General features: G+C 48.0%; 2 protein-coding genes across 2 annotated transcripts; one reads left to right on the top strand and one right to left on the bottom strand.

Annotated features, from left to right (window-relative positions):
* LOC8078839 (disease resistance protein RPS2) lies at window positions 431-5,685 on the bottom strand. Its single transcript, XM_002465496.2, has 2 exons — window positions 4,207-5,685; window positions 431-2,491 (listed from the first exon to the last, which is right to left on the bottom strand). Exons 1-2 carry the CDS (start codon window positions 5,224-5,226, stop codon window positions 776-778), a joined length of 2,736 nt encoding a protein of 911 aa, XP_002465541.1. The 5' UTR covers window positions 5,227-5,685; the 3' UTR covers window positions 431-775.
* LOC8078838 (tyrosine-specific transport protein) lies at window positions 9,775-13,626 on the top strand. The gene is made up of 7 exons (XM_002468121.2): window positions 9,775-10,343; window positions 10,975-11,392; window positions 12,034-12,171; window positions 12,295-12,460; window positions 12,602-12,743; window positions 12,862-13,002; window positions 13,122-13,626. Exons 1-7 carry the CDS (start codon window positions 9,987-9,989, stop codon window positions 13,386-13,388), a joined length of 1,629 nt encoding a protein of 542 aa, XP_002468166.1. The 5' UTR covers window positions 9,775-9,986; the 3' UTR covers window positions 13,389-13,626.

Here is a 15,414-nt window from a genome sequence, read left to right as displayed (position 1 = left end):
CGCGCGCGATCGGACTTTACCAAGCCGTTCGTGGCTTGACAATTATGCCAAGTTTACTCTCTCATTTGCCAAGTTGCCCAAAATACAAACTCCAAATGTAAAACCGTTGGATACCTTATTTTTATGATTTCTAGTAAATTATAAGAATGCAAACCCCAAATATAAAAGCGTTGGATCTGACTATTAACCCCGTACATATTTGGATCCTAAAAGGTGCATGTATCCCTGCTGGCTAATGAACTACTCTCCATTTCAAATTAAAAACCAGTTGTTGTCTAATGAACTACTCTCGATTTTATAAGTTATTTTGGCTTTGACTTTTGCTATACATCAGATACATGCTATGTTTAAGATACATGACAAGAAATAAATGTATGTAAAAAAGCAAAACGACTTAGGGTTTAAAATAAAAGAAGTAACAAGTAGCCAATAGGTTAACTGAAAATTAGTTCATCCATTAGCTCTTCTATTTGGATAAACTAAAGCTAATTTTTGGGTAGTACTGGTTGTTAGCCTATGAGATCAAAAGAGTCCCATGTCCACTTGGAGTTCTTAAACTAAAACCAAGTCACCAGCTCACAACATAGCGGGAATCAAGCCATAGTTTGAATTGTTCTCAGAAGAAATCCAAAAGTAAACCGTCTTATTGCCGTTCGACAGATACTGCCGATTTCATCGCTCATCTTGCCTTGAACCGTGGAGCAACCCAGCGGTCGTCGAACATATCAACTGGCGCCAAAATTGCAGCTCCGTCCGCCTACTGAAGTGAAGTGGCTCAGAGCACGGGGACGAAGCAGGCCTTGGTGTCCTCGCCCGCCCACTGTAGCGCGTTCCACCAGTGCTTGTCGCACTCGATCCGCACGGTACCCTGCTGCCCGCGCGCCGGGCGCATCGGAATCCTCTTCAGCCGCGGGCACCCCCTCGTCTGAAAGCGCCGCAGCTCCGGGAACGCGCACTGCCCCCCGGCTCGGATGGCCTCCAGCTTCGGCAGCCCCAGTAGGGCCAGCACCCTGAGCCGCGGGAACACGACCACCTCCTCCGTGGCACTGCCGCCGTCCTCCGCGCCACCCAGCAGCCTCGTCAGCCCGTTGCACCCGCTGAGGTTCAGCGACTCTAGGCAGGGGAGGTGCTGCACCCACGTCGCGTGCGTTAGGGTGTGGCACGCGCCCATGCCGACATCGCGGAGGTTGGACCCATGGGACCACGCCATGACGCTCAGCTTCGTGAGGAAGCCAAACTTGATGATCTCCAGCCTGGGCATGTGCGCGTCGGCTGAGATCTCCTCGACGTCGGACGAGTAGACCGCCAGCTCCCGCAGGCTCTCCTGCACACCGCCAAGCTCCGGCGCGTGCTCCGCCGACAGCAGCGGAACGGCGCGCGCCCCTTCTAGCTTGCGCAGTTGGAGCGACCGGGTGCACACGCCCGGCGCTAGCCGCGCGAGGCGCTCCACGTCGCGGGTGGTGTCGAGCCAGATGCTGAGCGACGCCATGCGCGCGCCGCTGCTCTCGAGGTCGTCAATGACTGGCGCGACGTAGTCGTCCGCGACGGAGACGATGCTGGCGGTGAACAGCTCCAGCACCTGCAGCTTCCCAAGCCGCGAGATCAGCCCAGGTGGTATCGTGATCTGGATGTAGTAGTTGTCACGCAGGTAGAAGTACTCGAGCTGGCCCAGGTTGCCCAGCTCCATCGGCAGCGACAGGATCTTGTTCTTGGATAGGTTGAGGTACTTCAGGTTGACCAAGCAGCAGATCTCCATGGGGAAGGCGTCCTGAATGCCGGTGTCCTCGAGGTCCAGGTACGTGAGCTTGGTGAAGTGCTGGATCGCCTGGAGCATCCTCTTCGGCAGGGCCTTGTTGAACTGAAGCATCAGCGACGCCGGCTGCGCGTCCGCGAGGGCGCTGCCCACCTTCGCTGGGACGTCCTCGATGGTGTTGTGCATCAGGGACACGCGCTGCGCGCCGCGCCACAGCGCCTCCTCGCGTGGGGGCTCCCTGAGCCCGGCGCCTGCACGGACCAACCACTTGCCGGGCGCGAACCGGAGCGCCGCGTCGCGCACGACGTCGTGCAGCCTGACGTGAGTGTCTGACGGGTACATGTTGCAGCGGTGGTTGTCCCCGGCCTCCAGCAGGCGCGCGTCCTTCAGGATGGCAATCACCGAGAATCCGAACCTGTAGGCCTCTTCGATGTCGCCGAGATCGGGGAGCAGGCCGAGTCCTATCCAGCTCTGCACGAGCTCCTCCTTGAAGATGTTGTGGTCCTCCGGCCATAGCGCGCAGGTCAGGAAGCATTCCCTCACCATGTCGCTCTCCAGATTGTCGTAGCAGAACTTCACTAGCGCGTGCGTGCTCTTGTCCAAGCCGGGCGTGCCGGAGGGCAGAGACGCCTTGAGGGTGTCGAGTGCATTGGACCACTCCTCTGGTGTGCGCTTATTTGACATGGCGCGGCCGACGGTGACGAGAGCCAAAGGCAAGCACTTGCATTCGGCAGCGACCTGTTTGATGGCAAAACAAGTTAAGCCTGAAGAAATCAGATAACTGGAAATTCTCATGTCAAATGAAAATTTGAAACATTTGTAATTAAAAATTTGATATTATAGTGATATTTATGTCAAGAAATACGATCACAATTATAGACTGAAAAATGGGCCATACACTGACACCGAGCGTTGACATTTGCCAATACTGACTTTCTAGCACACTTGGTAACACGCTAACACAATTAGTGACCAGACATGATATATTTTGTCTAATTATAAAATAAGAATGGACGTCATAAAATAAGGTCACCCTTGGGTAAGGTTTGAACTTTTTCCCCAATAATTATCCAAGGCCCTTGGATCAGTGTCATTCATCTCAGATCAGTCGGCAAGTAGCTAGATGTCCTTGGATCAACATCAACTACCTAGACCCGCAAATTGGCACACAACGGCCCTTTTTTTAGAAAAAAAGCCATACTACTGTAACTGAAAAACATATACTGGTAGTAACAGTAGGTTAGAGGTACTTGAAAAAAATTGGATATAGGGCTAACTATTATTAGCTAAAAATTAACTAAAATTAGTTTTAGGGCTTCTATATAGGAAGGCTAATATGAGCTAAATTCATAGTAAGTCTTTGACTAGTTGTTAGACATCTAGCTCACGTTAATTTGAGCTAATTTTAGCCTAACTAGTAAGGGTGGAAACCACAACCTTCGTGAAAACCTGTGCAAACCACGGTAAAAAATTGTCTAAATTTACCAAAAAAAATCAGACATGTAGATGATATGATTATACACAATCTTGTAAAATATCTTGTCCCAATTCGAATTCGTTTGTGAGATAAAAAAATAACAAATTTCAATCCAGAAAGTTGTCCACAGGATCAGTTAGAAATTTGTTATTTTTATATCTCACAAACGAATTCGAGTTTGGACAAAATATTTTAGAAGGTCATGTATCATCGTACCATCTACGTGTGTGATTTTTTTTTGGTAAATTTAGACAACTTTTTTGTTGTGGTTTACACGGGTTTTCAGGAAAGTTGTGGTTCTAGGTCATCCAAATAGACCCAAGACAGATATTGCATTTGGAAGGGCAAACTTTTGACCAATAATTACTTTATTAATAAATACTACTCCTATAATTAAATACTTCTCCTATAATCTCTGGAACTAATATGTACTCCTATAGTCCTTTTGAAACAAAAGGGATGTTTTAAGATCAAACAAAATGGATGTTATAAGACCATATAACAATATATATTTCTTGTTTAGTTTTAGGTTGTAAAGTTTTGAGGCGTTATTTGGTTGTCACATAGTGATGTCGCATGGAATTGTTCGGATACTAATAAAAAGTTCCGATACTAATAAAAAAAGAAATTATAGAATAGCAAATTATAGAATCTATCGGTAAACCGCGAGACAAATTTATTAACCCTAATTAATTTATCGTTAGGATATGTGTTATTGTAGCCATTTATTGTTAAATTATAAACTAATTAGGTTTAAAAAATTCATCTCGCAAGTAGTTGCAATAGTGCAATTAGTTATTTTTTAGTCTGTGTTTAAAACTTTATGTGTGAAAATATTGGATAGGGTGTAGACTTTTTGAGAGGAACTAGACAATAAGAGTTTAACCATACGGACGATGGGCTTTGATCCGGATAATATTATAGATAGAGTGGTAAAAATAGCAAAAGCACTATCTGAACAGAAAAAGCTGGTTACCTGTCTAGCAAGTGCAGGAATTTGAGTGTGGCCATGGATGGTGTCGCCGCCAACATTAGCTTGAAACAGGCTCCACGCATCCTCCTCGTTGAAGCCCTCCATCTTGATCTTCTTGCGGCAGCCCATGTCAGCGCACAACGCCTCGCTCCTCGACGCCACAATGATCTTCCTCACCTTGCCGTTGACCATGCCGAGGGGCTGCGGGATGCCGACCCTCTCCAGGTCCAAGCGTTCCGACACGCCGTCCAGCAGGAGGAGGAAGCTCTTCTCCCTCAGGAAGCTCAGGATCCCTGCGGCTTGCGCCTGCTCTGTGGCCGCGTCGCGCAGGCCGAGCACGGACACGACCTCCCTCTGGAGCTTGGCCACCGTGCAGTCCCTGGAGGCCGCGACGAGCAGGACGTGGTCGAAGCGCGCGACGCGGCCGCACACCTCGCGCACCAGCTTGAGCACCGTGGTCTTGCCCACGCCGCCGGCGCCCCAGACGCCGAGCGCGGCGTCGCAGTCGCCGAGGAAGCGGAGCGCCTCGTTGAGGTAGGCCCTCGCGGGCCCCGCCTCCGCGGGGAGGCCCTCCAGCTCGGCGGGGTCGCAGAGCAGAGGAGGCGGCGCCTGCGGCGTGGCCAGCGCGGCGTCGAGGATCGCGGTGCCCTGCTCCCGGAGCGCCCACACCGCCTTGAGCTGCTGCTCGGCCAGCCCCGCGACCGGGCCCGTGGGGAGGAAGAGGTACTGCACCAGGCGGACCACGTACAGCTGCCCGCCGTCGTGCCGCGCCTTGATGGACGCCAACTCGTCCTGCGCCTCCTGCACGCGCCGTAGCCACGCGCGCACGGGATCCGACGACGGCGCCGGGTCGTGGCCCAGCACCTCGGCCCGCAGCCGCAGCAGGGCCTCCACCGCGTCGGCCAGCTCCTTGACGCGCCGGTCGGTGCTGGCCAGCGGCTGCCACCACTTGCCGAAGAACAGCACCAGCACCGCGCCGCCGAGGACGAGGGAGCCGAGCACGGCCGCGAGCTGCAGCTCCATCGATCTCCGCCGATCTGATCGACCTGCAACCAGCCCAAGATCGTTCTCGGCGGTGCTCTTCGATCTCCGGTACGTTGAAGGCACGGTGGTGCTAGACTGCTAGGGGAGACAACGGTGGCATATGCGTGTGCTCAGTAGCCACTGAGGCGCGGCTGGGTTTAAGAGGACGGAGTGAGTAGGTGGGGCGGTGAGAAGGGCGTTAATGGTGCAGTGAATGCGTGAGCGGAAACGGTAGGTCGAAGCCAGACGGCTGCCGGAGCCGGACAGCAGGAGCGTGGAGCGTGGCCTGCGGTGTGGGCGTCGGATCACGAGGCCGGCACAGGAATGGAGGCAGCGGGGCGGGGTGAGCTCGGTGTTGGAGATCCATCCTCAAGCTGGCAGGCTGGCCGTGAGTAGCCATGCCGTTCGGCAGCTCCACCTGCTGCATTCATTCACGCCATGGACGCTTGATGCTCAGCTCAACGGCTCAGTTGCTGTTATCTGGTTTCTCTGGCTCTGCCCTGGCTCTCATTTGTTCTTCGTCCAGGGTACGTCCAAGTCCCAAACTGTGTGCGATAAACCACTGGTTCTCACATCTGCTAGGTTCTCCAGGGCACGCGCCATGAGAAACCAGATAACAGCAACTGTTAGCGTAGAATTCGGAGAAAATAGAGAAAACGTCACGACGGGGAAAAAACGAGAGTAAAATGGTCTTTTTCTCTGACCACTCTAAAGTAAGGGAAGTATAAAATAAGAAAGATAAATAAAAGGATGGCAACTGACAAATAGAAAATATTTTAAATTTAGGTGTCAAACAGGAGAGTATAAGTTTTTTAGTGTCAAATAGGATTTTTTTTATAACTTTACATTCGTTGGACAGAGATTCGAACAAGATGAATTGATCCCATTGCTCCTTCCCTAAAACCAACTAACACGGCAATTTTAGAATGTTTATTTAGAAAAGTAGAGTGTGTGCAATTCTCCAAAAAAAAAAGTGTGCGATTATAAACTTTAAAGAAGCCACAAGTGTACTTGCGAATGTTAAGAACTTAAGCCCAACTGACCAAGTATGTCAATCTCGAATTGAAGAACATGAAAATGGCAAGAAGTCACAAAAAAACACGAAAAGTAAAAAAAAAATCAATAAGTAAAGGAATATAAAAATAGCAAAGTTTTATTATCACACTTTTGGGTGGACAGCAGTACCAACAAAATATTTTGTTTGGACAACATTGAGATATTGAATTGAAATGAGTTTGCCTACTGAATTGCACTTCAAGATATGTAGTGCACATTTGGTGGAGATTTGAATTCTTGCAAAAAAAAGTTTTGGATCTGTATTCTCTCTAAAAACTTATGGAAGATGAATAAAAATCACTTTATAAAGCTGTTTGGCTGTTAGGTCAGATTCTAATTCCCACCTAAATTTATATAAAATATATAAACCAAAACATGCTTCGAAAAAAATCTATTTTTTATGCGTAAATAATAACTTGATACAAACACATTTCAACTTGTTGCACTAAAAAATAATTTATTAACAAAAAATGCTAGCATTGAGGGGAGGCGGGAAACAAATCTAGCAAAACCACCTCTTCACCGCTTCGTACTAGCATGTACAAATAGAGAAATGATTCTCCCATTGAATGGGTTAAATAGTTTGGCAGTGATTCTCAATTTCTCATTAGAATCAGAGACGTTTCTGGTTGCCTAAACAACGCCATGATCTAGATGCGTTGTTTGTAACTTTTGTGTTACAGAGAAACCCAATTCTTTGTAGTAGCCCCTTATAGAATTAGCTGATAATATAAAAGATACATGAGAAAAATGATGATCTAACACAAAACCATATACCCCTCATTTTCCATATTAGTTATCATCTTTCATTCTAGCTTTGTCGAAAGTCTAACTTTTCTATCTCTAACTACCAATTTCTATAAATTTCTAGTACGGTTTATAGATTCATAGAACCTATGTTTCGTAGACATACCATGAGAAATATAGTTACATAGTATGTAGTTCACGTCTTGCTAAACTACACGAATTACGTAGTCAATGATCATAGATAGAATGTAAAGGAGGAATACTCTTCTAGAGGCCAACCCCGCAATAGTGCTTCCTCTAGTCATAAATGCTTGATATTTTTTATGGTTCCGCTGGGCTTAAGAATCCAATATGCAATATAATGGGTCTGGAAACATAAAAGTCACAAAGTCATCGTATATGTAATGTGCCCTATAAAAAGTTCATGGTCTTATAAAATCATTAGATTGATGTGTTCTTATCTCTTCATGTTTTGTTTTTGAATCACCTAAAGCTTAGTTGATAAGGATTAGAGCATAGAGTCTTAAGCTTTGTGTGGTAAAAGTTTTTATGTTCACAAAATTGGTTGCTTAAATGACCCTAATCCAAACCTATGAATTAATCTAATGCTACTTATTGTATGCATATTGTATACTCCCTCCATATCTATAAAAAAGTCGTTTAGGACAATGACACGGTCTCTAAAGTCTAACCTTTTTTTTTTGACAAAGTCATAACTTTATTATTAGCAGCAAGAAGCTGCAATAGATGGGATTGAATCCCACTTTACATTACACAGCGCCAATTTTAGTGGGCAACTGTTCACGTGATCTTCATTGGTAATGAGAGGACAATGTTACAAGAAAATTCTGCATTGTTGAATGCTGATCTAGCCAGCTTGTGAGCTTTGTAGTTCTTGTTCCTTGGAATCTTCAGGACTTGAATTCTTTTATGCTTAGTATGGTTGATGAACTTTTGAGTGAATGGTCTGCTGTCCCATGAAGGCATCCAGAAACAATCTTCTCCATTAAAATAACGAACCAGCATTTCATTATCTGTGTGGAAGTATGTTTCTTCAATTCCCATCTCAGAAATGATAGCAGCAGCAAAGGCTAATGCTGCAGCCTTAGCCATGATAACTGAGGTGATATCATTGATTCGAAGCCAGATGTAATGAGTGGCATTCGCCTTGTTGTCCTGGATGACGATCCCTAAGCCCGCTGACTTAGGGTTGTCGATGGAGACGTCTGGGTCAATAGAGGCGTCGGTGTAGCATCTGAATCCGTCTATGTCACCTCCAGATCTGCAAGAAGAAGGTTTTTGGAAGCTTTTTGGCACCTTTTTAGGACTCTGTGGCTTGGTGCAAGATTGAGATTGCTCGCTCAAGAGCGTAGTTGTGGAGGAATGAATGTGCGCCTGCACTGCTAGATGGACCTGCAAAATAGACCACTGTCGCTTCCGAAAACGAAAGTCGTTTCTTGCCTTCCAGATGAACCAAAGATAAGTCATAACCTGGACAAAGATCTCTTCAGAAGTATTAGAGTCAATGATTTTTGCAAGACATTGCTGGATTCCATCTTCTTCATAAGGATGATTATGAGTGAGCAGAGGAGTTTTTGCAGAGAACCAAACAGCTCTGGCAAATTCACAGTGAAAAAATAGATGGGTATCAAATTCAATTAGACCACAAAGAGCATAGGATTTATCAATTTTTTCCGTGAGGCTATTCGCCCGAGCTCTAGAGGCAATGGCCCTCTCCTTGTTTTTATAAAAGTATTTATCAAAAAGTGGTATATGTATATATTTTTATGAAAGTATTTTTTCAAGATAAATTTATTCATATGGTTTTCATTTTTTTAAACTCAACAACTTAAAAATTATTCATGATTTATATTCTCAATATTCTTATCTAAAACGACTTCTGGAGGGAGTATATATATATTTGACCAAATTTATGAGTGATCAATATTTTGAAAGCGAGATTTATATAATATTTAGGATAGAGGATTTAGCATACAATGGTATAATTAATAAAAAACGCATATCAAATCAAATGATGATATTAGGGCATTGTTTTGTTCACCTCAAAAACCAAAAACTTTTCAAGATTTTTCTTATCACATCAAATCTTGCGGTACATGCATGGAGCATTAAATAGATAAAACAAAAACTAATTACGCAGTTTGCCTGTAAATCGCGAGATAAATCTTTTAAACCTAGTTACTTAATCATTAGATAATATTTATCAAATAAAAACGAAAGTACTACAGTGTTAAAATCCATTTTTTTCAGATCTAAACAAGGCCTAGGAAAGAAAATTCTTGGCAGTTCGTTGCCTTGGGCAGTTCAGGGCACTAGGAAACCACAGGTCCCACTCCGACCGCCAACAGTTCCCGTTAGCATATTTTCAGGCCACACAAATGACACCACCACAAAAATCATGTCAGGATCCGAAGAAATCATTTTCTTTGTACTTTATTTATCTAGATTATTCTAAAAATTTTAGAGATTTAATTTTTTCTAAGTTTGATCAAATTTATATAATAAAATAATAATAATTATGAAGTATTATTAGATTCTTTCTTAATTATATTTTTATAGTATATTTATTTTATGTTATAAATCTTAGTATTTTTTATTATAATTTTGATCGAACTTCAAAATGCTTTAACTGTTTAGGATTTTTAAATGACGGAGTAGCTACTAGGACACACAGAACCCGTCATCCCGACTCCCGAGCTCGGCGCGCTCTGCTCGGTCCAGAATCTCCGAACTGCCGTGCCCGTCGGCTCCTGCGTCGTGCACCACAAACTGCAATGATTCTCGGCCACGGCCATCAACAGCCACTGCAACCCAAAGATTCCGGAAGTCCAGCGGCAGCCACTCCAACGGAATATACCTGTTGAATCCCCCTCTCGAAGCCTCTCCACCGAACTGTGACTGTGAGTGTGTGCCGGTGTTCCAGAAATTCCTCGCCGATGGAAGGGGCCATCGCCCGCGGGGCGCGGTGCCCAAAGATCAGCCGCGCCACGTTCGGCTGCCCGGCAGTACGCGTCCGTGTGCCGAGAAGCCTCTGCGGCGGCCACCTGGGTGCACGGTGCAGCAGCGCCCGTGCCATGGGCGAGAGCGCGCGTGACGACCCCAGGCCAAGAGTGGCGCGCGCGAATGGCCAAGGCCATGGGAGGTCCGCGCTGCGGCCGGGTCCGGGTGCTCCCGCTCCCGCGTCGCCGTCCCGTGGCGAGAAGAGGGGGAGCGTGGCCGGCGCCGTGGCGCTGATCGTTGGGACCAGCATCGGGTCCGGCATCCTCGCCGTGCCGCAGCGCACTGCGCCCGCGGTGAGTTCCCTTGACTAGCCTCAGCGAGACTAGCCTCAGCTACTAATCTTTACCATGGACCGGGCGGCACGACGTTAGCGCGGAAGAAAACCGCTGGAATTCATTTCTACGAGTACGATCCACTTGAGCAAGTTGCAAGCAGCAGCAACAGCGAAGCCGCCGAAAAATGCTGCCGCCAGGACAATGATTTCTCATTTCCTCCCGTATCATCGGTGCTGTCAATACCAGCAACTCTCACAAATGGACCAGCTAACCTCCCTTTGCCTACAACGAATTGCTACAGCAGCAGTAATAGACTGATACGGAGTATAGTTAACAGTAGTGCTAGCGCAACAGTAACAGTCAGTAGAGAACAGCGCATAGCCTCGACACGCAAGCAAACCAACTGAATTTCTCTACTCCCATAGTTATGAGCATTCAATCGATGGCATGTTGCTCGGTTTTTAATTGGCACGACGAACGTCCGCGTTTAATTCTACCAAGCTGAGCGCGCTTTCGATCGATGATCTCGATCTGTAAACACCAAACACTTCCCCGAACGGAACAGTATACATCTGCATTGATGCAGCCCCGCGCCCATTTCGTCAGAAAACCCGGCACTGACCGCTGGCAAATTAATGGATTGTTGCAGGGCTTCGTCCCGAGCGCGGCGTGCATGGTCACGTGCTGGGCGTTCCTGGTCGCGGAGGCCCTCCTCATCGCGGAGATCAACGTGCACCTGCGGCGGCGGCGCCGCAACAAGGACGGCGGCGGCAACCGCCGCGGGGAGCTGGAGCTGGACCTGGAGGTGATCTCCGTGAAGAGCATGGCGCAGGAGACGCTGGGCGAGTGGGGCGGGCACCTGGCCACCGCCACGTACCTATTCCTGTCCTACACCTCCATGGTCGCCTACGCGTCCAAGTCCGGCGAGGTGCTGTCGCGCCTGGTGCCCGGCGTGCCCGAGCCCTTCTCCGGCGCCGCCTTCACCGCCGCGCTCGCCATGCTCATCGCCGGAGGCGGCACGGCCGTCACCGACCGGGTGAACCAGTTGCTCACCTTCGTTATGATAGGTAAAGTATTTTGTACTCCCACTATACTACTAGCTGCTGTTGTTTGCTATCGTTACTCTCTCGTCCGGACAGACATGCGTGGCATCCACGAGCTGTTATTTAAGACTGATCATTCATGCGTGCATCAAAGCCGTTTCCTACATCCGCATTAAGTTCACACACACCGATCCGGGAACCAATCTAGCTCTAAAGGCCCCGCCATGCTTTTTTTTTTCCTGAACTGATGCCTTAACATTTCAAGCATGTCTTTTATTCTGAGCTGTTATTCCAAGCATGTCTTTTTAGTACTCAAAGGAGTATATGCCCATGCCTGGTACGCATAGGTTGGCGTCCCGCGTCCCATGTCCAAAGCGACGATGTACAGGCAAGCAATACTGTACCCATGTAGGCAGAATACTGAGCATATACGTACGCACCTCGAGTCATTGTCATGTTCAATTCGTGTTCATTACTCAGTACTCCGTACTCACCATACAACCAACGCGATCCCAATCCGATCTGCTGCTCTATCACCTAGCCGTGTAGTACTAGGAGACTATGAATCATTAATTCAGGAACCTTTTTTGATGGAAATAATTCATGAAGCTTAGCTAGCTTTTAAAGAAAAAGGGAAATGAAATCAACTCGGACTACTGCAACAGGTTTACTGCTGACAATTGAGGTGTCAGCAGTGGCGCTAGGCGGTGGCCTGAGCTTGCCAGCGAACGCCAACTGGGAGCAGGTCCCGGCGGCGCTGCCTGTGATCATCTTCACGCTGGTCTTCCATGACATCGCGCCAGGTAGGCACCCACACCACCCCACCTCCGATCCAGAGAACCACCCCCACCTTCTGTACGCGCGGGAACAGTTCAGCGCGCGTCAAAACACTGATGAATCGCCGCCGATCGATCTATCACTCTCAGTGATCTGCGCGTACCTGGAAGGGGATCTCGCGAGGATCCGGCTGTCCATCCTCGTGGGCAGCCTCGTGCCACTGGTGTCCTTGCTCGTGTGGGACGACATCGCGCTCGGCCTCGCCACCACGGATGTCGCAGCTGGGTTTGACGTCCTGGGCATGGTAAAGACAGAGTAAGGCCACTCTGTGGTACTAACCACGTGCCTGCATGCATGGCTGCATCTCTCTCGCCTCATCGATCCTGCCTGCCTCGCTGTTCAGTTTTTACTTCAGCAACCTGCAACTGAAACAGGCTTGTTTGGTTTGGTTTCTAGATGGAGCCACACCGTGCTGGAGACGTTCTCGCTCCTGGCCGTCGGGACGTCGCTCATCGGCACGCTGCTTGGGGCTTCCCAGTTCTTCATCGAGCAGATGACCAATAGTATTAGTATAGCCTCTTCACCAGGCCAACAGCACGTACGTATGGTTCTGCTTCACTACTTCAAAAACAAAAGGCTAATGAAATGGTGTCAAGGTTACAATCCATCTGTGGAGTGTTGTTCTGAGTTTCTGACCAAACAAGCGGCGAGTGCAGGGCAAGAAGAACAGAGGCGTTGTTGAATCAGTTCTGGAGAATAACATGCTCAGCTACGCTGCTACAGGAGCTGTAGTTGTCCCGACCATGCTCATCGCAGCTACCGTCCCCAACTCGTTCTCCATAGCTACCGACATCGCGGTAAGTGCGCACCAAAACACGCGTGGCGTGGCATCGTAGTCAAGCATAGCATCCCGATCTGTATTGACCACTGTTGCCTGACGCATTGCTGTCCTGCTCATTCCTCCACGAACGTTCAGGGCGGCTACTGCATGACAATCCTGTATGGTGTCCTCCCTCCGTTGATGGCCTGGGCTATTATCGGCTCGTCCAAACTGTCTGACTCGAGTGCCGGGCTCGTGGACGAAGACCTCCAGAACGACGACGACGACGACGACGACAGGGGAAAAGAAGACTTGACGAGTGCGAAGCCTGTTCTGGTTGGGATGGGGGTGTTCTCGGTCCTCTTGGTCTTTGAGCAAATCGTCCAGGATTTTCTCAGTTTAAATGCCTCTCTCGTCTCGTAGACTAGTGGAGTAGCGCAGAAAGATCAGCTGCGCCGCCGATGTTGAACTCGCATTAACAACGGGTTGATGCTGATGCGACTTCCCTTCCCTCTTCACTGTCATCAAGTAGGCACTTAGGCTTAATTAGGCAGGCCCCATGTAAATAGTACTGTAGCACCAAATGAACGAACTGAAAGTATGGACCATGAAACAGACTAGCACTAGCTTATCGTCAAATTGCAAATCAAAATTTACACCAGGTAGCCAGGTACCGTGGCAGCGCGGCATGGATGCAGTTCAAATTCAAACCCTGCTCGCTTGAACTTATTAGGCCTTGTTTACTTCACCCCGAAATTCAAAAATTTTTCAAGATTCCCTGTCACATCAAATCTTGCGGCATATGCATGGAGCATTAAATATAAATGAAAACAAAAACTAATTGCACAGTTTGTCTGTAAATCATGAGATGAATCTTTTTTTTAGATAAAGGATATTTTATATCCAGCTTCATCTATCGACTGATAGAATCAGGCCAATTATTACAAAGTTTGAGTCCACCGGCCAACATGCCGCTAAAAAATGTCAAACTTAAAATAAAAACAATTGGAATAGAACTGACTAAGAAGAGGCAATAGATCTAGTTGATAGCCATCCATTGGAATTGAAGAAGTTCAAAGCTGACATCTCAAGATATCGCCCCGTTGAAATCAACTCATTCCGTAGATCCTCACACCGCTGCAATTGTGCCCACTGTCGAAGCCAATGAGTTCCTCTGAAAAGAACCTGTAAAAAGATTTTGGTCTACTTTTATCAAAAATCACCTCGTTTCTTGTTAACCACACAGTCCAGCTAAGCGCCGCCGCTGCTATCAATAACAATGAATTTAGGTTTTTATTACCCCTTTTGGACCATCTATTAAAAAGGTCAGACAAACTTAAGGGGGGAGATATGCCGAATCTTTTAAGCCTAGTTACTCTATGATTGGACAATGTTTGTCAAATAAAAACGAAAGTGCTACAGTGTCGAAATACGAAATTTTTTCGAATCTAAACAAGACCTTAGTTTGAATCAGCCGTACTTTTCAAGCTATAGAACAACTAAGAAAGATCTAACAAACATGGCCTGGTCCCTGGCGCCTGTAGAAGACGAAAGCGCACGCCGGCAAAGGCAACTCACCGGCACCCGGTCTGCCGGTCGCTCACTCCGGGGCCCGCCCCCTGTCTGCGGGCGGTTGCAGAGCACGGTGATGATGCCACCACGACCGCATCCGCCCTTGCCCGGGAGCAAGGCGGTTGGCCACAAGGAAGCGGGCCTCGCGCAGCGCTGGCAGCATGCACATGATGGAGCAGAGGGGGCCAATCCATGGGTGCACGCCCACCGTGGGCCAGGTCTCGGTTGCTCGGCGTTGTTGGACCGGAAGGAGAAACGGCTTCAAGCCCGCCAGGCCGCGAAGGAGTAGAGCCGAGGCCCGAGGGCTACTTCCAGAGAAGGATGGGCTGAGCTGATGGTGCCAATGCCAACCAGAAAAGAGAGCACGGGGGTGGTGGCCCTGAGCCCATATTTGGGCTCTTCGGCCTTGTCGATTCACCCATATATCAATGGGTGAGCTTTGGGCTCGAGCGGCGTCGCTCTCCTGATTCCTGAATCTCTCTATTCCCTCTTTTCCCCTGTCATCAACATCAAGCAGAGACCCCGGGCCTGACATGATTGAATGGTACTACTACCCTCTTCCCTATCATCAGGGATACTAGTTTGGTACAAGAACATGTCAACTACCGGTCCTCGAAAGATCAGACTTATCCTACAGCCCAATCAGAGCTGAAGAGGGTAAATCCTGCCTCCTACTAACCAACACAGGCACTCGCAGGGTTTTGGCCTGTACCTGCAGTCCTGCACCAAATTTCGATGCTTGCAAAGTTGCAAAACCGATACGGGTGGGACTTCTGTAGTGACTAGAGAGTACGGGCTGTGAGTATGTATCATCGCAGTAAAAATTTCTATACATCAACCAAGGAAACGCCGTTTTTTTCAATGTGTTCTGATTTCA

Source organism: Sorghum bicolor, chromosome 1 (assembly GCF_000003195.3).
Source record: "Sorghum bicolor cultivar BTx623 chromosome 1, Sorghum_bicolor_NCBIv3, whole genome shotgun sequence".
Lineage (NCBI taxonomy): Eukaryota > Viridiplantae > Streptophyta > Magnoliopsida > Poales > Poaceae > Sorghum > Sorghum bicolor.
The sequence above is the reverse complement of the archived record's forward strand: the minus strand, read 5'-3'. Positions and strand labels throughout refer to the sequence as shown.